This window comes from Empidonax traillii, unplaced genomic scaffold (assembly GCF_003031625.1).
Source record: "Empidonax traillii isolate 1590-97213 ecotype Southwest subspecies unplaced genomic scaffold, ASM303162v1 scaffold585:size537962, whole genome shotgun sequence".
Taxonomy (NCBI): Eukaryota; Metazoa; Chordata; class Aves; order Passeriformes; family Tyrannidae; genus Empidonax; species Empidonax traillii.
In genome coordinates, this window is record NW_020955778.1 from 284334 (window position 1) to 310523 (window position 26190).

The 26190-nt window shown below is 39.2% G+C and overlaps 1 protein-coding gene across 4 annotated transcripts in view; it reads right to left on the reverse strand.

The window, feature by feature from the left end:
• The window catches only part of MCPH1 (microcephalin 1), a 42526-nt gene extending 27186 nt beyond the window's left edge, over window positions 1–15340 (reverse strand). For all 4 annotated transcript variants that reach the window (XM_027898236.1, XM_027898235.1, XM_027898234.1 and 1 more), the window contains exons 1-7: window positions 15273–15340; window positions 13043–13134; window positions 10633–10751; window positions 7149–7233; window positions 6530–6655; window positions 6096–6231; window positions 2379–3374 (exon numbers count right to left, since the gene is read on the reverse strand). In XM_027898236.1, the coding sequence (XP_027754037.1) occupies window positions 2379–3374; window positions 6096–6231; window positions 6530–6655; window positions 7149–7233; window positions 10633–10751; window positions 13043–13134; window positions 15273–15300 (1582 nt within the window). In that variant the 5' untranslated portion in view covers window positions 15301–15340. The remainder of the gene's footprint in view (window positions 1–2378; window positions 3375–6095; window positions 6232–6529; window positions 6656–7148; window positions 7234–10632; window positions 10752–13042; window positions 13135–15272) is intronic.
• Between the last annotated feature and the right edge of the window lie 10850 nt (window positions 15341–26190).

Sequence of the window (26190 nt, forward strand, 5' to 3'; positions counted from 1 at the left end):
CACATTGCCAAGGCACACTCAGCTTTTTGTCCAAACACCCCTAGGTCCTTCTCCCCAAGACTGGTCTCAGTCCATTCTCCACCCAGCTTGTGATTGGGATTGTCCTGGCCCACATGCAGGTAGATGACATCTGTTGCTCTTCCCTCGTCCACCACTGTTGTAACACCATTGTAGAACACTACCAAATTTGTCAGGCATGACTTGTCTTCAGTGAAGCCATGCTGGTTGCTACCAATCACCTCCTTATTTTCCATATGCCTTAGCACTGTTTCCAGGAGGAGCTGTTTCATGATTTTGCCAGACACTGATGTAAGACTGACCGGCCTACAGTTCTTGAGTCTTCCTTATTGCCCTTTTTAAAAATGGGTGTTGTTTCCCTTTTTCCCATTAGTGGGAGCTTCACAGGACTGTCATGCCTTCTCTAATATGATGGATAGTGGCTTAGACACTTCCTTGGCCAGTTTCCTCAGGATCCACGAATATATCTTGTCAAGTCCCATGGATTTGTGCATGGGAACCTTCACGTTCCTTAAATGGGGTCAAACTTGGATTTTTCCTACAGCAGGTGGTTCTTCATTCCCCTAATGCCTGCTTTTACCTGCTGAAACTTGGGCAGTGTGGCTGTAGCACTTGATGGTGAAGTCTGAGGCAAAAAAACTTGATTAAGCCAGCATTCTTCATGCCCTGGGTAACCAGGTCTCCTGTATCCTTCCTGAGAGGACCCACATTTCCCCTAATCTTTCTTTTGTTGCTGATGCCCCTAAACCAGCTTTTTTGTTACCCTTGATGTCCTGGGCTAGATTTACTTCTGCCCATGCTTTAGCTTTCCTAACCAGATCCCTGGCTCTTCAGATAATTTTCCTGCTTCTGTTCTCTGTAAACTACCTGTTTGTGTTTAAGTTTGTCCAGGAGTTCCTTGTTCATTTGTGGAAGCCTCCTGGCATTCTTCCATGACTTCCTCTTCGTAGGGATGCATTGTTCTTCAGACTGGAGGAGACAATCCTTGAATATCATCCAGCTCTCTTTGGTGCCTCTTCCCTCAAGGGCCCTAGCCCACAGTACTCTACCAAACAGATCCCTGAAGAGGCCAAAATCTGCTATCCTCCAGTACAGAGTGCTGAGCCTCCTCACTGCCCCAAGGATCCTGAATTCCATCATTTCATCGTCACTGCAGCCAAGGCTGGTTTTGAGCTTCACATTCCCCACCAGCCCTTCCCTGTTGGCTACGACAAGGTCCAGCATGGCACCTCTCCTTGTTGGCTCCTCTATCACTTGGAGAAGGAAGTGGTCATTTATGGATGTATGTTTATAACACACCTGCATCCACTGTTTTTTAAACTGTGCTATAACGATGCACTCCAGGTATTAAAATACAGATGTAGTAAAACCAAAATAGCAGATCACAGTTCAGCAACTAATTACTCACAGTCACTGTTCAACATTTCAACTGGATTTCATAACTCTGATACCAACTTTTTTGAGCCCTTTAAGTTAATAATTAATTTTATATAATTCATTGATGAACTGCTACAGAATTTTCTAGGAAAAACAAGTTGCTAAAATATACAATTACAAATATTCAACCCCATGTAAAGTTTGACAAACAGAGCTCAAAATATCAAAACTGGAAAATGATTACCCCAGTGTAAATTAGGACCATTTTCCACAGAAGTTCCTGAAATTCAATATTTTAGTATAAATTTTTATTGAAATACATTGAGCTAAACTAACTCAAAAATGCTTAAATATAAAAAGTACTCCTAAAATTATTATTAAAAGATGAAGATCAGTTCATATAAAAAAGTCATTGTAGAAAAAGATGCTTACATTGCAACTCATGTCTTATTCCATCTTTACCTCTGCACAAGTTAAAAATTGCTAACTCAAATATTTTTTCCATCAGAGATTTTATGCTCTTAATTGCAATTTTAGTAGAAATTTTTACTTGTGAAATAAAAATAGTTTGAACAAGGGAACCTATGATGAGGAGCTACTTTACAAGAGCATGATAACATTCAAAAAAAAAAGACCTTGGTGTCTTAAACAGATTTTGAATAGCAGCAGGAAGTGTTCAAAATACTGAACATTAGGAGAAAAGAAGGCTCAACATTATCTTTGTTGTATATAGTAAGCAGTTTCCTATCTCTTATGACTTTGTGTTTTTAATGTACGGCAAAACAAATGGGTGTTCTTTTGGATCCTATGCACTCATTTATTTTACTGAAAAATAAAGTCAGTACTGCAGCATTTCCTTCTTTTGGTGTGTTCCTGAAATATTTTTCCTTTTGGAATGTTGGTACGTTTTCCAATTTAGTTGCATGAGTATATCTAATGCAGTATGATATCTTTTGATTTTCCAGCTCTAGGTAGTAACTTACCAGTAGTATGAGCATAGTAATTCACATTGTTTCTGTAGGATTCTTCCTGAGCATGCTGAGGCAGCCTATTCACATCATCAGAATCTAGAACTTCTGCAGTGCCATCTGATACATTTAATAACATGCTTCTAGGACGTTTAGCTGGTTTGAATTTTTTCTTTACTGGAAAATCATTCACTGAGATAGAGCTTTTCCTACTTTTCTTGGTAGTATTATGTGCCTTAGAGAAACTCACATGACAGAAATTCTTGCTTGTAAAAGAGTCTTTGCAACAAACTTCAGGATGACTCTGTGATTCATTTGGTACTCTTAACTGTACTTCATTTTTATTTAAATTAGATGATGAAAAGAAGTCTTCATAAGAAGCCTCGTCAGTACAAAACGACTTGCTATATGTAGTAACATGTTGCAAGAGCCCTTTAGACCCTGATGCACCTAGTTCTGAGGTAACCAGCTTCAAACTAGGCAGTGGTTGTAGTTTCTTCCTCTTATCTTCAAGAATACTATCATTTTTGTAAACAGGGAAGCTTTTATCCAGTGAACATGTATTCAAGTCTTCACTATTCATAGGTGAACTAGAGAGACTGTCAATTAAAGAAGGAACAGTATTCAGCTGCACTAATTTTTTGGAAGGAGTAATACGATCGAAGTCCCTGAGAAGAGAACTTTCATTTGCACTTGAAGTAGTCTTGCTCTTTTCATTCTTCTGATTTTTCTTTGGAAAGTTTGATTGTTTCTTTTCTATAGATAATTTGTCATCCAAAGTGTGCTGTATAATCCGTTTCTTTGTTGAACTACTTCTGGTATGCCGTTTTGGTGTTAAGCTCTTTCGCTCATTGCCCTGTGATGGAGAATTCACTGATGCACTCCTGGATACAAGAGTATCAGTCCAAGTATCACAGGAGTGTTCTATTATCTCTGTTTTCTGTCTCTTTAATTTCTCAGTTCCCCAAAGACAATCATAACTTGAGTTCAAGCAGTCTTCCATTTGTTCTCCTGCAGAATAAAAGAAGAGTTGATATAAATTTACCGAACAAAACAGAAAGAGTATCAATTTCTCAGTAAACTATATCAGGAATTACTGAATCAAAAAAAGGATTTAGCCACTTCTCTGGATATTATATGGCAAATCATCAAAAGCTAAACAGAAAATGGATTAGAAAACAAAGCATATTCTATGTTGACAAGAACCTACAACAGCTTTAGCTATCATATCTCCTTAGCTGGTCATTAAGCACCCATAAGTCCTGTTCTGTTTTCTTGAAACAAAGTAGCAGAGGAACTAGTTTTCCATCTTGTATTCGTGGAAAAAAACAGCAAGATTTTACTGATAAAGCTTGCTAGAGTAATACTGGAAACTCAGTAACCATTTTTGCTACCACAGCACTAGCACCACCTGGTAGTTTTTGCAGTCGAGAAATCAAATACAACATCATAGTATCATACCACATACATCAACACAATGTATTAAAAATAATTAGAATATGGGAAAATGTGTAACTTCTTGCAGCTTTTCTTATGAAATTATTTTGTGCAAGGTGGTGCTCAGAATATATTCATAACTCTTCACAGTAAATTCCTCTGAAACAAGACAATGTCTCTCATTATTCAGAATATATTTTTAAATATCCTGTTGTTCTACAATCTGATAATTGCAATAGATGCTTCTGCTTAAATACATGTTGAGTGCAAAGCTTCAGAAATATTCTTGCAAGTGGTCCTGTGGATTTTAGGGGAAGTCTTGATGTTATTTGCTCACAAATAATATTTTTAAACATACAGTGTAGCTAACTATATTAAGAAAAATAAAATATACGGAGAAGAAAAGATTAGACTCTCAACTGACAGTTGAAGAGGTCCTAAATTCAGTCCTCAAATAAAAGTGGCTTCTTGAAGTTTTTAACCACTATTAACCCACATATTTCATATATCTCTGAAGCACAAACAAAAGGCAACTTATGAACTCCTTATGAACTCGAAAGGCTGCCTTGCCTTTCTTGCATTACTACTGAGATCAAACACCAGCATCTGACTTGAGCTTTTTGCTCGTGTGACTGACAGAAGACATAATGTCTGAAGTACATACCCATTGCGTACATGATCAATACTGTTAAGATGGTCACTGATGTAGCTCAACAGACTTCACAATAATCTCTCTTATATCCTGCTAATATGCCAAAACAGAGGAACAAACCCCTAACTTTATGAGAATAACTTTCTGAGGGTCTTACCTTTCTAATATATAATTCTAATTCATCTGCAACCATAAAATTTTTAAAAAGCCAATTTATTTTTACTCTTGTTATATCTATCTTCAAACCTGACTACTTGAGCTGGAAAACACATTAGGCTTCCTTTTGAATTCAAGTTTTCAATTGAAAATTTGGAAGACAGTTCTTGGAGGTCTCTCTCTCATTCAGATCTCTTTTTAGTTTCCCACATTACACTGTTTCGTGCACATGTTCTATACATGACCATGGTTAAGAGCAGAGAGGACTGACAACATGCCAGAACAAGAAGTCATTAATGGGGAATGGTATAAGTAAAGCTCAGGAAGTGAGGTAAGCAACATAGTAGTAAGGTAGAGCATTTACCCATTGGGATTCCTCATGCTCTATTTTCCTTGAATTCTTACTACTACATACTTTCTTTCTTTAGTTAAGAAAAACTAAGATAATTCAGCTTTAAATATGGAATACACATATATACATATATAGTTCCCATTTCAGTATACTTAACTTTCCAAAATAAGATATAAAAGGCATGTATTATTTTTAATTTCTGCAATATAAAGTTGCATCTTCTGAATTAGCTAAGACACAAGGAGAAAGCAGGCAGTCTCCTGGTGAACTACTCGGAAGTATTTGAGTCATTTGTGAACGTAGGAATTTATAAACAATAAACTAGTTAGCCCTATTTGGGAACATACAGATTTCCATACCATCCATTCATATTTAGAAACAGCTTAGTTGTAAGAGACAACTCATTGCTTTGCCAACTATAACCATATAAATAATTATTGACTGCTCAGCAGTCTCCATTTTATATATAATAATTTTTTTTTGTTGATATATTTTTAAACATTTTTTTTCTAGGTAACTCAGTATCTCATTTTTCTGAAACTAAAGAATGATGGCAAACCTTTTAGAAATCATTACAGACATTTCCAGGGCTTGTTGAGGTATAAAGAGAAAATAAATACAAGCCACACTAAATTACACTGAGGTTTAATTTTTCATCCATGTATCACTTTCTCCTTACTTATATCTTTCTTCTCACATTTATTTTTCAAATTAGAAACTTACAGTCTACTTGACACAGTCACCTTAAAACTTCAAATACTACAGATTCGTTCCACCAAAAGATGTTCCACATTCAACAGCTGGCAAAACCTAATGATTTAGATCTTAATATTTTTGCAGTAAGGTAATGCAAGCACTAAAAAACATTTGAAAACTACAATCTAGATTTAATTCACCCGGATCTGCATTTTGAAATCAACTAAATTCATTCAATTAGGTTATTCAAATTTATTTAATTTGTAAATCCTGTTGTTCAGTACCTACTCAAAACCTGTGAAAAAGGGAAGACACGGAATCAAGTAAGAGATGAAAAAAAATTCTGAAGGTGAAAACACAACAAGTGTGCAAAAAAGTCAGCAATAAAAACAGTAGCTGTTTGTGCATGTTCAGAGGTAAGTAAAATTTAACTTCTTACCAGTAGGAGAAAGATTTTCTCTTTTTTTCTTCATATCCTTCATTCCTCTTTCAATTGCATTGCATTGATCTTTCATCTTATTAACAGGACTGTATATAAGTGAACCATTGTCTTCAAACAATAAAACTGGTACATCTACACAAAGAAATTGTATTCATATATTAATATTTAAATGCTATAAGAACTTCAGATGAAGTTCCATTTTTCATTCAAAAAAACTTAACAAAAAAATAGTTTCCTTATATCTAACATCATTACAGATGTCTTAACACCACAGACTTGCAAAGAACTCTGTAAAAAGTCAACTTTATTTCTCATGGCGAGATGCATAAAACTAAAAAAACCCATAAAATAAAAAATCACCAAAAACCAAAACTCCATTAAGTGCTTTAAAGAAATAACTTCAGATAGTTGAATGTTAGTCGAAAATAGTTCTTACCAGCATTAATTGCTGTCTTTTGTAGAGCTAAATCTTTAGCCATCTGGTCCAGTCTTCTCTGAAGCTTTCTATCATTTTCTGGAGTTTTTTCAACAAAATCTTTTGGCTGCATACATTTGTGCTACAAGACACACAAAACTATTAGTTATATAGTATAAAACTGCCAGAAGTAACTATACTTCCTATTTGCCTACCACTTTGTCACAGTATTTATTACTGGTGTTTATGCTACTTGAGTCACAGATAATTGCAGAAGTCAACATTTTTCAAAGTGAACTTTAATATGAAGTAGGAAAGAACCTAGCAGATCCTTATTGCTTGCAGCAAAGCTAAAGCTTTAAAGGTATTTTTTTAAATAGAGTTTGTTGTGACTCAATGAAAAATCTTCATTTTTTATTCACCAATACAAAAACTGTATTTTAGTATACTTTCTTCAGACAAGATCACAGATATGATCACAGTAATAGCCTATCTTTAAAATCCTATTTAGATGGGTAAGTACAGTTTACAGAATGTTCTGAAAATAAACAGTTCAAATGTCAAGTTTGACAGAAAGTCAAGTTCAAACTTTAAAGCTTACTGTTCTAGGCCTATTAAAAAAAAAAATCACATACTTTTTTGATCAGTAGTGGAAATCCTTCATTAGTGTCCACTGCAGGAAATAAGGATTCATCAACATGTACTCCAGTTTCTTGACACCTGTACAATAAATTAGAGCAGGTTTGCTGGGATTTTCTTCTCTTAGTTTTGCTCGTTTTCAAGAATGAGAATCTTTACTGCAAAAAAAGCCATCTGAGCCCATTAATAAAGTAACACCAATCCTTTCTAAGTGTGCAATTTACATTAATGCCTGATATGTGATACAACTTTTTGTGCTAATGATGCCCTCTAAATTGCTGCTCCGAAACTGAAAGATTCCCACTCATGTTACTTTGCACACATTCCAGAGCTGAGGCTGAAGTCCTTCCTGCAGCCACCCGTGTGGCTCTACCGACACCTAGCGACGGAACTGCTAGAAAGTCTGCGGCTGTACAATTACAATCTAACCCTTGGTTACTCATTTTTGAATGAAGAAAAAAGCCAAACTACTACGTGCATTTGTCAAACAAACTGAATTTAGAATTCTCTGGAGCATCAAAAAGAGATACTCAAAACGATGGACTTTAGGGACTGTTAATTAATTCAGGATAATTATCAGCATAGATGTAGACTGCATGAAAAATTACATTCATTCGGAGACTTCGTTGATTCAGAGAAGCTAAACAGAGGAAAATTCGGCCACTAAATATATTATAAGAATTTTTGCATGCAATTCTGAATGTAAATGATTTATCATTTATTTGTGAGATGAGTTAAGAATACACAGGTAGTTTCACAATCATGGGTTTGATATGGAACTATGAAGTGTTCCTAATTTGGATGCAGATTGTAGCAATTCTATCTTTTATAGGGTTCTTTTTGGTTTTGGGTTTTCATATTTTTAGGTTGCTCACTGAGGTATTAGTGTTAAAGAAGATGCAAAAAGATTTTTCTCAGTGATCCTAAACACGAGACATATCCACCATCCTTAGAAAGGAAACAAAAGAAAAAAAAAACTAAAGAATTTTTTTTAAATTAGAAATACCTTTACTCGGGAGTTACAAATTTTTTTGAACTTCAACTTCCACAGAATTCTCATTTAGAGATGGTCAGATGCAACACTGTATTTATCTTTTGATAATACTAAACATTTAATTGCTTCAGGAATTTTCTAAACCCATATAAATCTTTGCTAACTATGATTCTGCATCAAGGAGTTCTGTTAAAACCTGTCATTTACTGTTTTCTCTGAATCTGCATCCAGGCATTTTCATGTGATGTTTTCCAATTCTTCTATTGGAAAGGAAAATATACATTAATTTCTAAATGAATGTATATATAAATTCAACTCATAGGAACTCTACATTATTTGCTTACACAGTCATCAGGTTCAAACTAAGCTTTCATTCACACAGGACAACTATTTTACTGGCACACACTCTTTACATTTTCCCAGGGTTCAACAAACTGTCTTTTGCCTACCAATGTCTCAGACACTGATATAAGGCATATAATTTAAAGTCAGGCACACCAGTTTCCTCATCTTATTACAAAAAAAAAAAAAAAAAAAACACAACCTGAACGCTAGCACAGACTGATTTTAATTTTGTACTGGCTGTGCATCATTTGCATAACCCTATGACTAGTAAGAATATTTATTACTATCTCTTCTGTAAGCTTCTACCACTCCCAAACTATACTTTGCTCAAGGATATGATATTCCCATAAATTCTGCCTACAGTATGCACCAATCTAAGCTGCATGCATGTCCTTCTGTTCTTCTTGTAGCATTTACTTTAAACTAAGAGGCAGAAGAAAAAGATTACAGAGAAGTTCAATCATAATTCACAGCTTGGGTCCTTCTCTGCAACAAAATACCTCTATTTGAGACGAATCCCCCAGTTCCAACAAACTTCATCTTCTAAGCCTTATAAGACCTTGTCAGAATATGATACTAGGAACACTTAAAAAATAGCAGAAAGATGCTAGCCTTCTCTTTCCTACCAAACAGCTAAAGTTTTCCCTCCAGATCCTTCTTTTTTTTCCTTTGTTGCTGGTATCCAGCAGAAGTTTCCTTGAGGATTTCCTGGATTTCAGAGCTCCTTGCTGTTTCCTACAGTGTCACACATACGGCTGTCTCTACCTCTCAACTTTCTGTAGTGTTCATCCACTCAGTGCCTTCCAGCATTGCAGAGGAGATTCTTGTGGTGGAACTGCTATTATGGAGACAGCATTTCCGTATGACATGACTGAGACTCTCCCCTGTAAGGTGCTCTCATTCTTCTTCCATGGCTGATGCTACTCATCTGCACTTTTTTAAGATTCTTTTTACTATAGCACTTCCAAGTCACAGAGAGATACATTCACATAAATACAGTTTTGCTTCACTCACATTTTTGGGAACTTGGGGTATTTTTTCATGGGTGTTAAAGCTGGCTGGATTGTGTGTCTGTAACTTCTATATCTGACATCCCTTACAGAAAAAAAAAAAGAAAACTCCTGCTTCTGCAGATCTGTAAATTTCTTTTTATGATAATGGACTTGCATCACAGCTTTTCTGGTTGCACTGGCCTACAATCAAGTGGTTAAAGAGATCAGATTTGCCTCCCCCTTTTTAAAAAAAAAACAAACCCCACAAAACCCCAAAACTTTTGCACTAAGACTGCTATCTCTCTATGTGTATTACAACTGGTATAGGTAAGGCCCTCTTTACTTGACTTATATTCTAATTTCCATCATCACGTCAATTTATCGATTGGAGTGTTTGAATACAACACATGCATATTCATAAACTGTGTTTTGACACTTCATCTGAAATCTAAGTTAGGCCTCTCAAGCACTTTGTAAACTCAAGAGAAGCAGCTCTGGCCTAGCAAATTCTCACAGACTGGCTGCACAGCCAAAATTTTTTTAGAGCTTTTTTTTATAAATTTAACTTTTTCCATATGTTAGAAGAGAATCTTCAAGTAGTGCTGTTCTGAACTTGACAAATGTCTTAAAAGCCAGACTACATATGGATCTTTTTCTTTCTTGCCAGGATATATTCTACAGAAGTACAGAAAGAGTAAAATGCCCCTGATGAAATGTGCTTTTTCATATGAAAATGGAAGAATTCTATTCAAGATAAATATCTGGCCTTCACTGCCTACACATGCCATCTGAGAGGAAGGAGTAAAACACTGAATGGTTAACAAACGTACTTCGAAACTACTTCAACACATTCATTTTTTAAGAGTTAACATTTTACCTTTTTATGCAAGTAACACCCTTTATAAAAAGGAATAATATCATAGCAAAGTTACAAATTTACTCATGGATTTATCACTATTTCATTCATTAATTCATGGCTAGGCTTCGCGAACTAAGATTTGAGAAGGGCTCTACCCATGCTTGCTACAAGCGCGCTGATCACTATTTCAAGTACATTAATAAAACAGGTTCTGAAGTTTTTCAATAAAACAATACTAGAACCCATTATCTCTGGGAAAGGCCACATTCATCATAACCACGAGTACTCACTTTTCCACCCAAAGTACAGAGACTGTTTTTACACCCAACTTCTGTGCTTTTTTCCACGTAGTGAAACGTCCATCCTTGAAGACTACATGGGTCACGTGTTTGTTCAAAGTTTTTGAGACCTGCAAAAGTACACAGAGAGCTTATCTGTATGTCTGATAATAGGAAAATGCTAATGAAACTAGCTACTGTAGTCTAATTTTAGTGTATAAACCATTAGCATAAAACTTATTCAAAACATTATGCCAAGAACTCTTTTGATCTTTCCCATCTTTACAAAAATCCTCAGACAACCAAAACTCAAGACTCATTTTTCAAGCCAACGCAGCCTAGAGGGCGAGAGTCGCCTTCTATTTTCTAACTTCTTTTCTCTAGGTTACTGTTTCCAACTCTCTACTCTAGCTGTATCCCTTACTTAGGTAGTGCAACATAATTTCTTATGCAACAGCTAATATAGAAAGCAGGTGCCACTATCCAAAAAAATAGTAAATTATATCTTTTTTTCAGCAAATAACTTAGGTTTAAAGAGTACAGCTAATGTCACTCCTTAAACCAATTCTCACCAATAAAGATCACTTTTGAGGGAAGGCTGAAGGTGCTACTAACAAAAAAATTATATGTGAATGCTTTAAAAAGTGAGAAATAAAAAAAATTAAAGTCAGTACACAGCTACATTCCACATCTGATCAAACTGTCAATTCTCAGCTTCTATTGACAACTAAAAGATAACGTTTTCAGTTCTAGATATTCCATTCTTCACAACCAAAATTTCCTCTGTGGAGACTAAACACCCTAAGCAGAACTGCTCGATCAGTTGTGATTGTTGACGTGGTGAGATCAATACAACCCATTTTTTACAGCAGCAGCACCTTCTCAGCACAGCCAAATGTTGCTCTCTCAGCTGCATCGCTATACTTGGCTCCCAGCATGCTGGGTCTGTATTTAGCTTTAAGAAAACTATTCAACTTCTCCAAAAATTTCTGGTGGCAAGTTGATTTATGACTTCTTAGCAGACAATATCCCATGATTTTTAAGTCTCTAGGTATCCAGGACAGGTGACTCTCTTTTGGAATAAGTTATGACTCCAGATACAATTGCTTACCCACTTTTGCCAGTATCCAGCTGACGGCTCATGTCCTAAGGGGACAGATGCTTGATATAGCTTTGCCTCCAAATTACGGAGGAGCACCATCTTATACCTCCCTCTCACCCCTCCCACCTCCTCCCTTACACCAGATGTCTTCTGCTGCTCAGCTGAACTTACCTTGAGATGTCTGAATCAACAATCTAGTGAAAAACTAATATAGAATTTTATTTCCTGATATATTGAGCCAAGCCAGTCTTACTATCATGTGCTCAGCCAATAAAAGGGAAGTGTCTGGAATAGTGAAGGGGCACAACCATCCCTTTTCAGTCACAGGGATCTGCTAAATAGGCTCATTCATATCATCTGCCTGCACCTTCCACCATATTTGGCTGCCTGGATCAATCTGAAGAATTTTGAAGCCTTATGCTTTTGTCATATTTTCTGTGAGAAAAATCTAACATCATCAGAATCGAATTACATAGATCTGATAGTACAGCATAAAAGAACAAGAAATATTTGTTACTTGAGTTATTTATTGAGAGTTATGTTTGCTTTTATAATAAAACCAGTTATCCTACTGTTCTGTCACACTCTCAGCTTATTTCATACAGAAAGAGAGGACTGGGGGAGATCAGCAAGCTTTTTTAATTATAGTAAGATATATCTACACATGCCCACTTAAAGAGCACTGGGAGTTCACACAAGTGTTTTTTAAAGCGTGATGTGGGCTGTAAAAATCTCTATTAACCAATGATAATGTGCAAGAAGGGAAGACATGAGTTTGACTTTGGTCTCTGGCTAGCAATTAAGCATCTTTTGCACCTACAAGTCAACTATATTTGGTATGGAAAAAATCATTTTGACATAAACTGAGACTCTTTTTACTAGCACTTTCTGGAACTGAAGCACATTTGTGGGAGAATGAAAGAGTACAATGTCATGGTACTTGTTAGAGTTAGAAAATATTTTGCTAATAAGCCTACAAGTTAAAGTAAACAAAACCACCTAAGGTACAAACTTGTAAACCAAAGGTTTTCAACACTTGGATTTGTTTTGCCACAGTACATGGCAAGCCCAATACTTTACAAGAAATGCATCCTATCACATTAATATACAAAGAGCTTCCTAGATGTAGAGAGGCAGATTTCCCATCTGTCAGAGCAAGAATTTTACAGAACTTTGATCTGCTCTCAGGTCTGTGATTTTCTTCCTTCCTGCCCTTTAAAAACTCGTACTAAAAAGAAATATACATGACAGGCAGAACAAGCAAGCTAGTGCATAATTAAGAGTGTTCCTATTCTAAATATTTAAAAATAGTCTCCTTACTTTGGCTCCCATATCAAGAAGTTGCTGTTCAAAGGTTTTTGAGTAATTTTCTGTTCTGTTAGATGACCAAACTTCTACAAATGCTGAAACACCTGGATAAGAAGAGAGAAAGCAACAAACAACTAATAAAGTATATAGTATGGTAAAACTGGTTGCCTTTCCAATAAAATTTTGCTTTTATACATATTGTATTCACTTGCAAACATATATTTTAGTAAACTGAGTATCAGATTTTAGCAGTAGAAAGCTTTTTTAAGTGTATTTATGTCCCTTAAATTAGTTGTAATTGAATTAACTTAGAAGTCTGACACTAGTTAAACAACTTTTCATTTCACTTATTTAAACACACTACCAGATTAACAAGCAATGTGTTATCTCTACATGACCGCTTACCCTTATTATGATTTAATTAGTCCTAACTTCAGGTTAATCAAAAATTTGAAGACAAGTCGATGTAACACAAGTTACAGAATAAAATGAAATAACCACAATAGAATTATTCCTTCTCCAAACTCCCAGAAAACTCTACAGAAATATTACTTAAAAGTTTCCCATTGACTTGGAGTTTCACTTTATTTATACTGAATGACCCAAAATTAGGTACATATAACAGGGGCTAATAAAATTTCATGTCAGTTGCCTTACACAACTTTACATATTCACCTTTAAGTAGCTTCCTTTATCAAGCAGTTTAATGAATTCTTCAAAGAATTAAATCATCCTTGATTGAGAAGGTTTTTAAACAACCAAACAAGGTCTTTAAAACACCAATACAGAAGTACTGACATGGAGGGATAAGCAAATAAAGCTCATAACAATCCCTTCATTAATTTTAATTTCATTTTAGGGTGGGCACTAAAGTGTCCTACAATTCCACTGGCCATGCCACTTTCCTGTTTGGCATGATGAATCGGGAAAGTTCCAGAAACTAGAGGAATGCCAGTTCACCAAAAACAACTTTACACAAACCACAGGCCAGACAACTCTCAGAACCGATAAATTAAATTGAGAGTTTCAATTGAAAAGGGTCATCCTTAGCAAATATTGCTTAATTGTCTTAGTTACTACACATGCCCTGCTGATTAATTATTAAGTAGTGTCATCTGCCTTCTTTCTAAATGAAAACCAGAATAACGGTTCAACAGTAGAGGTACTTTTATAAAGATTAACATATTTTTATAATTGCTAGAAATACTTTTGACATAAAAGAGAAATATGGAACATAAACCAATTCCTTATCCAGTTTCCTGGGAAAATTTTATTATCAATACTATGACTTCAGATATGCACGGGAACTTAAATCTACTCCAGTGCACTTCCAGTTGGGTTCATTCTACTACTACACCAGGGCAGCGTTTGATAGAGTTGCTTTTTTTAACTTTATTCTTTTATTGTGAGAAACACTGCACTTGCATTTGAAAATACACTATCTTCCTCTTACAGGAAATACTTTAGAACCTTCAGAGTTGTAATTCTCCTGGAAAACCAGAACGGAACATTTCAGTAAAGGCCACACTAGGAATTTAGATGGATGCTACTTCAGAGCTCCATGTACCTGCTGCAGGATCAAAGGTATATTTCACGATAATTAGTCCATTTTAAGCAATCAAATATACTCCAACAAAAGCCAAGGCCCTTTGTAGTTTTTGTATAGTTGATGGAAAGGAAAATGAGGAAGCGCCTGGAGCTTTTTTCAACTGGAAGAGCTCTGAGATCGGTTCTTGTAAACGCCAACTTATGCTTAGAAGGTCTCAGAGAAGGCGGTGATCGCTGAGTTGCCATTAGAGGGCAACTTGGCGAGGCAGAAATTTAAGAGAGATGCAGAAGGAAGCCAGGACTGCCCGGGCAGGAAGAGCGGATGGAGGCTCCGGGCAAAGCAGTAGCGGCAGCCACCCCAGCGGGGCAGCCCGAGCGAGGCGGGCCCGGCCCGGCCCGGCCTTGCGCCTTGCACAGCTCGCCTGCCCCGGGACGGCCGGGCCCCGCCGCCGGGACCGGGGGATTCGCGGCGAGACAGAGCAGTCCGCGGGGGAGCCCCGTTCCCCCGCCACGGCCGGCCGCGACCGCAGCCCCGCACCAGCCAGGCCTGGCCGCTCCCCGCCGGCTGCCCAGCCGGGAGGTGCCGGGGCAAGGGCCGCGAAGATACGGGGAGAGGGATAGTGGGGCCCGCGCCAGCCCGGCGGCCCCTCTCGGCCGCTCGGGGGAAGCCCCCGCGGGGCGGACGGGCCGGTACCTGTCAGGACGGGCTCCATTGGCGCCATGGCCCGGGCAGCTCCGGCGCCCGCCACCGTTCAAACCCGCCCCCGCGGCGGCCCCGCCGCGCCTGCGCCCTGCGCGGGGCCGGGCCGGGCCGGGCCGGGGCGGTGCGGGGAGACTCGGCGGGCAGGGCTTGCAGGAGGTGGTGGTGTCCGCGTCGTGTCCGCACAAATATGGGGTGCCAAGGGGTGCATCCGCCAGGCAGCCCTGCTCAGAAATAGGTGTGTGCTCTGCACAGCTCCGGCCCTGCACCGGGGGTGGTTCGGGACAGCGAACGCTGCTGGAACCTGTGCTACACAATCACAGAATCAATTAGGTTGGAAAAGGCCTCTGAGATCATCGAGTCCAACCTATGACCAAACACCACCACGTCAGCTAGACCACCAGGGACGGTGACTTCACTAACGCCCTGGCAGCCCCTTCCAGTACCTAATCATTAATTCTAGGAAGAAATTCTTCCCCATGTCCAACTTAAACCTCCCCTGGCGCAGCTCAAGACTATGTTATTTTGTCCTGTCACTAGTTGCTCGGGAGAAGTGACCATCATCCACCTGGCAACAATCCCCTTTCAGGTAGTTGTGGAGAGCAATGAAGTCCCCTTTGAGCCTCCTCCAGGCTAAACCACCCCAGCTCCCTCAGCTGCTCCTCATGTGACCTGTGCTCCAGACCCTTCACCAGATCCGTTTCCCATGTCTGGACACGCAGCAGCACCACAATGTCATTCCTGAATTGGGGGTTTTAGAACTGGACACAGAACTCAAGGCGTGGCCCCATCAGTACCAATTACAGGGGAAGAATCATTTCCTTATTCCAGCTGGCCACGCTATTTCTATGCAGGTTGGGATGCCAGGATGTTTTGACAAACCAAATACTAAGTGAGTTTTCTGTATTGCCGTTCACCGTGGGGAGTCCTCAGGAAGAATTTGTGCCTGTAGAAAGGTGTATCAGAGAACCAGTAGTCTCTCAACTCTCTGGTGGCCCAAACTGCAGTGTCTGATGTTAAAAAGCCAGCAAAACAGGGATTAGAGCGTAGAGACAGTATTTATGAAACCTTACAAAATTGCTAGACAGCAACTTACTATTAACTATAGTTAGTGCACTGTAGCGGGAACTGGCTTTGGTGCTAGATGGCTGAAGTGTAGTAAATGTGATACCAGAGGGGAATTGGAGAAAAATAGATGGTTTTCCCAGGAAAAATGATAAAATGTATAAAAAATAATAGAATTAGTGATTATAAGGATATTTGCCATGAGAAAGAAAGACAATGATACTGCATAGCGTCATTATGCAACTCATACAGCTCAACAGTTGCTATACGGCTGGACAAATACGGTTGCCCTGAAATGTTCAATGTGCAAACTTCATTTCATCATCTGAAAAATAGTATAACATGTATAGAAAAACAACAGAGATGCAAAACAAGGATACTGAGTAATTTCCTTAGCAGAAATCACAGTTCAGACAAAAACTTGTCAGCTTGGAAAGGGAACAGTGGAAGCTGGATGTGCTAGAGGTCCTTTATCGTAAACATACACAGAAGGTGGACCTGGAGTGGTGCATTCCCGAGAGATAGCAAACACCAAAAGACTGGTAGATGTAATAGATAATGGCCAGTATTCGCGTACGAAGAACTGGGGAAGGTCTTTCCACCTTCCAGCCTGCGCATTGGATTTTTTTAGGTGAGACACAGCGTGCACAGAACTGAGCCAACCCTTTAATCCTGAGGTTCATCTGCCGGGGCCAAGCGAGCTTGGATGGTGGCAGCGAGGTCCTCAGGACGTAGATGGATTGCCTTACAGGGCTAACGAGCTCCATCTGCCCAGGGAGTGGCCCCAACTGGGAATCGAACCTGGGTCTCTGCGGTGACAGTGCAGCGCCTTTACCCTCTAGACCACCAGGGGCTCCCACTGGCAGATGACATCTTCTAGGAAGAGATATTTCCACATTGTATTTCATCAGGCTGTGGAAGTGTGTTCAGAGTGCTGGCAAACCACATGGTTTCTAGAAGCGTTTCAACAAATTTGTGAAATCCATTTTAAGACTATAAAAAGTGTACAAACCCAACTCTCCCTCAGTAAAGCCCTGAATTGTATACTACTGGACTGTAAGAAGATACAGTGAATACTTTGGGGTTTTCTTTTCTTTTGTTCTTTGTTCCAGTAATGTCCCACTGGAGAGACAGTGCTGACCTAAATAAACTTTGGGTCCATTATTCCCATTCTTACTTTCATGGACAGACTCAAAATCTTGACCGCTGGGAGTCTTCCAAGCAGATGGCTGTACCAATGCTATTTAAAATATCTTAATTTATTATGTAATATTTTAGCACTGATTGAGTTTATTTAATTTCCAGGGCATTGATATGGCACTAGATCTGTAGCACATGTTGAGCACAAGTTCTTGGGTCCTTCATCTGCTGAACCTGTGACAGACTTCCTTTCACTTTGGTATTCATTTTGTGTATAAAGTGACCAGTCAATCTACAGGTATATATATTTGTTTACATTTACCTATCCTTTGCACTTCTCTTGGTACATTACATAGTATTTTGCTAGGCAATAATGTAATATTTTTACCAAGGTTCTCAGCTGTGCCTCAAGGAAAAGAGATTCTAGTCTTAATGCAACGTCTATGAACATTAATCTGAAGGCAATTTCAGAAGTGGAGGTAGGGGAGATTTAAATGTACACTGAAAACGCTTAGTAAAAAATCCGCAGGGTGCATTTGAGCCCTAATGTGAAAGGTAGTAGCAGATTAACAGGTTTTTTAGACAGTAAAGGAAATATGCTGAATTGTACAATTATTTCTGTGTGTTCTGATAGAGAAAATGAAGAGTAGTTGTTGCAAGAAGATATTATAATTCATTATAGGAGCAGATTAGGGCTACTCATGAGAACACTGGGCTTGGAATGCCCACCTTTTTATTACAGAAACAAATACATACAATGCTGAAAGTATCCTACAAATTTACAGTTTTGTCCCTAAACTGTTGACATTTTGAGCTCAGAGTTACTTCAGGCTTTACAAGAACTCAGTTATCAGATGGTGACTACCCTTCAGAATTCCATGGGTAGTTAATAGCTGTCTTGTGCCAGTATTGTCTTGCTGTCAGTTCCTCCTTAGCGTTTATAATCCTGTAGTACTTACAGAAAGCAGCAATATATTTTTACAGCTGCTATTTTGTCAGTTTGAATAAGTCAGGCTGTTTTAGCTTTCATGCCACAAGGAATTCCTGAAAATGACAACAAATGGAGCTTACTTACATTAAGTAAGTGCCATCTTAATAGGCTTGTTGTTTGGGTTAATGATACGCAATTTCATGGTGACTATAAAGCTAGGAATGTAGCATCAACTATTAGATTGACATGATTTCTTAACAGTCCATACTTACTAGGACATTATAGAATGCAGCACTGGGAAGAAAGACTTTTATGGGTAAATGATGTCGAGAAAGGAAGGAACAGTGAATCTTACATTTCATTGACCTCCTAATCAAAAAGAATTAATAGTCCCAAAAGAGCAAAAGTCCTATGAATACTGAAATGTTTTTCAGGCATCCAAACAATCTGAAAAACTAAAAAACCTCCAACAATGCAAGTAATTTTCCAAAGCCAGCTAAAATATGAAAAAGATCTGAAGTCTTCTTTGGTAATTCAAAAGAGTCCTTTTCAGCCAGCTCTTAGTTGATTGATATAAATTAGAAAGGACCTTTGGGATTGTATTTTGTAAGGCTATATCACAGAGACAAGGTTAATTTCTCAGACACAGAGTTCAGATGGCGGGCTTTGTATTACTCCCTAAAACAGGACATGAAGTGTATGAAAGATACCTAGAACAAATAAGAAGATTTGCTATTATTGAGTCTAATTTTGTGTATTGATTATTGGGTGGTATTTGTTTGTTTCTTTGGTTAGTTGGCTTTATGTTTCCAATTTGGGCAAGCAACAGCTTCAACCTTTTGTGTTTTGTTTTGTTTTGTTTTGTTTTTTACATTCTTAAATTTCCAAGTGTGAGTTTTGTCCCAGATAAACTTAAACAGCTGGGGTGCAGTACTTCCTCTGAATCAGTGAATCCCAGTTAGTCAGTTTCTTTATTTAATACCTGCATACTTGTATAACAACTGCAGTTATTATCTCTAAATGCTACTTGACCACTACAGATGTAAAGGCAGGAAGAAGTGCTTGGAGGAGGTACAAACTTGCATGCTCCCTTCATGGAGAAAGCTCCAGAAAGCAGCTGTGATTGTCCACATCCACTATCCTCATCTCCTCCGAAAAGGTACACTCCTCATTTTCTCAGCCCAACAGTTCTTGTCTGTGCCTGTTTCAGTTTGAATTTTGATTTTTTTTGATTTTGTTTGAATTTTGACTTTTTAAGTAGCACACAAAATTGTACAGTGTATCTGCCATGTACTATGCCATTAACACTGGACTGTTAGATACACTTTACATAATTGACCCTATGATCCTTTTCTCAGAACCACATAATTATTCTGTGATAGACTAATATTTCCAGTTCATGAGTTATACCATCATAACTGCTTGTTTATTAGTTTTCAATTTCGTTGCATTCCAATATGTGAGGTCATCAAATTGTTTTTATATTCTGATCTGCCTCTGTTTTAATAAAGCCTCTGTTCAGGCCATCTGCAAATTTCATTAGCACACACTCTTTTATTTCCAAGCTCATAATTAAAATAGTAAATAAGATGGAATCTTAACTGTATCTAAGACTTAGCTGGAGCTATGACTGGGTCTTAACTGCACCTTCAGGATCTTCATCAGAATATTCTTTAGTTCTCCCTCTCCTGTGACCCATCTTATGCCTATATACCCTCCCCATTTAGGACTTGAACAAATCCTCTTCTTCTTCTTCTTCATATTTAGTAGTAACGTAACATAGATGAAATGGTTTATTAAAGGAACATAGATTTGATCTTTGTTACCTCTGTCCAGAAAACAGTTTTCTTATAAAAAAGTGGCATATGCTAACATGATCTCAGGAATACTGATTTAAGAAACTGACAATTTTTTTCCCTTCCCTGTGCCATATGTTGCCCCTAAATGCCTTTTCCTTTCTCCTATCCCAGTTGGTATAAAAGTCAGCAAAATTTTTCCTGACCAGTTAGCACCAGGAAAACATCTTTGGGCCCAGAAATGGCCATTTCCAGCTGATTAGACTTAATGACGCACAGTAGAATTACAGACCAGGAAACCAGCTGAAAGTGTTGCTAATATCGCTCAAAATTGGGACTATACTAGTGAAATAAACTCTGATGTTGCCATTTTTCATATCACATAGTGATCTGACATACAGGCTGGCAGTAGCTTGTGCTGAACTGCTGTAAATAAGATACAGGAGTCACACCTCAGTAGCCTTAGAGGCATTCTAGTCTCTTTACTTCTTCGCAAGAAGAAAGCCTCCTGAGATTGCCAACAGTGGCTTATTTGTTTTCCTGTTTTCCTCCTTGACTGATACTTGAAAACATTTCAACTTTCCACTTGTGTTTTGCAGGGTAGTTTAAGCTAAACAGGCAAGAGGAAATTCTTATCTAGTATTTTCCCTGTTTATTTTAATATATATTATGGAGACTATTAGTATACATTGGTAAAAAAAACAAAGAAAAAGAGTTTTTTTAATAGCCATTGCGAGTAATATTGGGAAAAAAACAGTTACATATGCTTGTCAGATGGATGAGGATTTATCATTGCCAAAAAAACCTTTACTGCTGCTCTCATTTCTTATTTATGTTTCGCAGAACAAGGAAAAAATTTTGAGGGACATTTATTGCCTGTCACAAAGGAAATATAATATTATTGATCATGTAGTCTTACAAAATTGTTGAATGTTCTCATCAATGAATGTTCTTATCATCTTATCAATGATGCTGGGAGGCAGGAGGGCTCTGCAGAGGGACCTGGATAGGCTGGAGAGTTGGGCTTCATTCCAACGGGATGAAGTTCAACAAGGCCAAGTGCCGGGTCCTGCACTTTGGCCACAACAACCCCCTGCAGCGCTACAGGCTGGGCACAGAGTGGCTGGAGAGCAGCCAGGTGGAAAGGGATCTAGGGGTACTGATTGACAGGAGGTTGAACACGAACCAGCAGTGTGCCCAGGTGGCCAAGAGGGCACCTGGGCAACGGCATCCTGGCCTGGATCAAGAATAGTGTGGCCAGCAGGAGCAGGGAAGTGATCCTTCCCCTGTACTCAGCGCTGGTGAGGCCACACCTTGAGTATTGTGTTCGGCTCTAGGCCCCTCAGTTGAGGAAAGACATTGAGGTGCTGGAGCAGGTCCGGAGAAGAGCAACGAGGCTGGTTGCACTTGAGCAACTTGAGCACAAGTCCTATGAAGAAAGGCTGAGGGAGCTGGGGTTGTTTAGTCTGGAGAAGTGGAGGCTCAGGGGTGACCTCATCACTCTCTACAACTACCTGAGAGGAGGTTGTAGCCAGGTGGGGGTCGGTCTCTTCTCCCAGGCAATCAGCAGCAGGACAAGAGGGCATGGGCTTAAGCTCTGTCAGGGCAGGTTTAGGTTGGGTATTAGAAAGAAGTTCTTTACAGAGAGAGTAATCAGGCATTGGAATGGCCTGCCCAGAGAGGTAGTGGATTCACCGTCCTTGGAGGTTTTTAAGATGAGGCTAGGTTGGACTTGATGATCTCGGAGGTCACTTACAACCCAGTTAATTCCATGATTCTATGATTTTGTTCATTTTCCAATGTGATATTCATGATTAAGAAAATTACATGAAGTAAGTAAGTATGAAACCTTCAGGAAATGAAAAAGCAGTTAATATTTTCTTCTTTCAGCTGTGGCAGTGACACCAATTTTATTTTTTCTTTCTACCCTGTAATTTAGGAAATCACTGTTTTTAAATCCACAGCTAATGTGCTGACACAGCACCGAATTTATTTTGAGTTTGTGAAACACTGATAATAGGATAGAGACCTATCCTTGTTGAGTTTTAACTCACCCTGTAAGACAACGTCTTTGACACACTATGACCCTGAAGGCCTACTGTGGAATAAAAACACAGCACCATGCTGAAAAGTAACAGCCCATCATATAACTGAGAGCACGACTCAACAACATGCTAATAAGCAGGTGTCTATGTTGATCATGCTGGTGTAGAAGGCTTATGCATTTGCCCTCTGAACAGTTTTCACTACTTGAAGTTCAGGCTACGACTGCAGCTGTGAAGTAGTGGGAGAGACAGTTTATCTAACCTCTGTATTGAAATTCTGTGCTGAAGCTTTGCAATTTTCCCAAGCAATGTAGAACTGAACTACTGAACACAGGCTGCTTGCTTGTCATACATTTCTGTGGAGATGCATATCCAGACTATGGAAGACAGCATTAACGACAAATATCCAAAATGCTTCATGATCCTATTGTCTCTTGGCTAAGCAGCCCAAAAGGCTCTGTTGCGAAACACGGTCCTATTGCATGTGTTCAGGCAGGTCTTTGTTGTATAGGTGAGACCAATTTAAGAGATTTCCATCTTCTGGGGGAATTTGGAGTTCAGGCTGTGAACTGCAGCAGAAAAGGTGCTGATTCGCATCTGCTACAGCTGACTCAGCTCCTGAAGCAGTGCACAAAGCAGAGAGAACAAATGGTAAATGTGAAATTCTTAAATCATCTCCTTGACAGGAATGACCAAAGCTCATTTGAAGGCATCTGAAGTGCATTACTTGCCAACTAGAGCTTCTTACTTGTATTAAGGATGAAGTGGTACACAGAGGAAAGGAACCTTCTGTTACTGTCTCTTTGGGAATAGACAGCAAAACAAGGAATATTACTATACTTGTAACTATACTTTGCCCATATCCCATCAGCAGGGCTTGTTTCCCAAGTTAAGTAGGATATGGTAGAGTTCAGGTTCAGAGAAGTGTGACTGGTGTGAGCAGAGGTATATGATAGATTCTGCATGGTTTAGTGAGCCTCAAAATGGCCTGAAAAACAGCCAAGTGGGAGTGGGTGGGGATGTGAGTGTGTAAAAAGGGGGGACCTGGAGAGTGATACTGGGGAGAGGCTGTTCACTCTCTCTTCACAATGAAGAAGAGTTTGGTAGGAGGCATATTCATAACAAAAGGAAAATGTGGGTTTTTTTCCACATAGGAGGAACTTAAACTGTAGAACTCCTGGCAGCTGGGTGATGTCGCTGACAGAAATGGTCACAGAATTCAGGTGGGTTACTAGATATTTCACAGTTATGCCTAGTTCAGGAAATCCTGAAAACATTGATAGTTTGAGACTCTGCATGAGATATGTTACGAGGTTAGGCAAACTCTGGCTGAGAATAAATATTTTTTGTGTTTCTAAAGTTCCAAGCTCTTTATAAGAGCCTCAGTACTGTAAGAAATGAATTGATTAAGTTTGTGAATGACTACAACTATGGGGTAATGTCAGTACCCCTGTGTTTAAGGCTGCCATTCAAATGGACACAAATGGGCCAATAAGAACCTCATTAAATTCAATAAGGATATATCCAAAGTCCTACATCTGGACAAGAAGGGCGCCTGGCAATAATAAAGTGTGGTTTGGGTTCTTCCTGTATAAGAAAGATATGGGGAGACTGGAATACGTTCAGCTAAGTGTTGTCAGGATGGCTGGAATATCTGTCCTTTGAGGAGAGACTGAGGGAGAGGAACAGGTTACCCAGAGGGGCTGTGGTATATCCATTCTTGAAGGTTTTCAAGAGCCGAATGCACAAAGATCCAAGCAAATATTGTCTGAGTTCAGTCTTGCACCTGACTAGTCAAACTCACAAGATTTTTTCCAACTGGATATACTCTGTAATTCTGTGAATTTTCTGCTAGATTGCCTCCCTGAACTAGGTCAGCACAGGACTTCTAAGCAACAGTGCCTGTGCAAAGCAGGGGACAAGGCCATGTTATCAAAGGAGGAGCTGAAGCTCATCTGACTTGTAGTGTAAATCAGGACGGTGTTGAAAAGGTGGAACACTTGGAACAAAACAACCTGCAACCTGATCTTGTAGAGAAGAGGTCTGCTGCCTTCCTTGGAACTTGGGACAAGTGATTAAGGGGTCAGAAGTATAATTAGTGTTACCTGTCCTTCCAGTTGCAGGAAATGATGAGGGGAGAAACTGGAAGAGCCAACAGATCAGTAACCTGGCTCTGAGCCTGGCGTTCCTGGCAGAATTTTGGTTTTTTGATCATGGGTTGGTCTGCATGACACCAAGCCTGTTGGCGGCAGATGGAGTACACCTGTCTCAAAGGGGAAAATGATCTTCGCATAGGAGTTGGCAGAGGTCAGTGAACCAGACTCCCTACGGATAAGTCTGAGGATGGCATGCCAACGTTTGAGGGACGGTTTGCTAGCGATGGTGTTCAGTACATGGACCACATTTGAAATGTCCTCATACAAATATGTACAACCTGAGGAATAAGAAAGAAGAGCTAGAAGCTTTGACCCTGTCCAAGAGCTATGACATCATTGTCTTAAGCAAAACCTGGTGGGATGAGCCCCATGACTGTGATGGACAGGATGGTTAGGCAGGGCAAGCAATTCCAAAATATCAGAAGTCAAACAAGGGGTACAGAAAACTGGCTTGGATAAGCAGGGATTCTCTTCTAGAACTTAGGCAGAGGAGGAAAGTATATGGACAATGGACACAAGAACAGGCAACATAGGAGGAGTAAGGAGATTCTGTTCACCACTGTAGGGAGAAAATTCTTGTGGCCAAAACTTGATTAGATTTGTGAAGCACAACAAAAAGGGCTTTATAACATATGTTAATAACAAAAAGAGAATCAGAAGTAATGTTGATCTGTTGTTTAAATAGGGACACAAACAAAGTGGAGATGTTTAATGCCTTTTTTGCCTCTGTTTTCAACACTGATGATGGTCCCTGGAACCCCTGGAGCTCAGTGTTGGAAGACCATGACTAGGGGATGATGAACTCCTAGCCAATGATGAACTTGTTTGAGACTTTCTACTCCACCTGGATATACATAGCCCAATGTGATTCCTCCCAGAGTACTGAAAGAGCTGGTTGATGTCATTGTGGGACCTCTCTCTATTATTTTTCAATAGTCTTGGGAGTCTGGAGAGGTTGCAGTCAACTGGGAGCTGGCAAATGTCCCATATTTCAAAAAGGGCAAGAAGGAAGAGCCTGGTAATTACAGGCCTGTCAGCCTCACTTCAGAGTCTGGTAAAATTATAGAGAAGGTTATTCTGGGAGTTATTGAAAAGCACGTCACTGCCAGCATAGGTTCATGAGGGGAAAGACCAACTTAATTTCCTTTTATGACAAGGTCATCCATCTAGTTGACCAAGGGAAGCCAGTAGATATGGCAGTTTGAGATTTCGGCAAGGCTTTTAATACGTCTCTCACAGTGTCTTTCTGAATACAATATCCAGCAGAGAGCATAGTAATCCATAACAGGTTGGGTAAGCAATTGGCTGATGGGTCAACATGAAAGTTGTACATGGGGTTACATCAGTCCAGCAGCCAGTCACCAGTGAGGTTCTCCAGGAGTCAGTTTTAGGGACAGTGCTCTGTAATGTTTTTATAAATAATCTGGATGCATGAATCAAATGTATATTAAGTTTGACAATTATACTAAATTAGAAGGAGCTGTGGACTCCCTCAAGGGTCTGGAGAGTAGCCCAGAGTAAAGAGATCTGGGGATTTGGTTTGATGGCAAGTTGAATATGAGTCAGCAGTGCCCTGGAAGCCAAAGGGGCCAACTATGTCCTGGGTTGCATCAAGCACAGCATTGCCAGACGGTCAAGGGTGGTAATTTTCCTTCTCAACACTGCAATGGTGTAACCCCCACACTATTGTGTGCAGTTTTGGGTGCCTCAATATAAGAAGGACATAAAAGTATTAGAGAGTGTCTGGACAAGGGTGGCTAGCATTCTGAAAGATCTTGA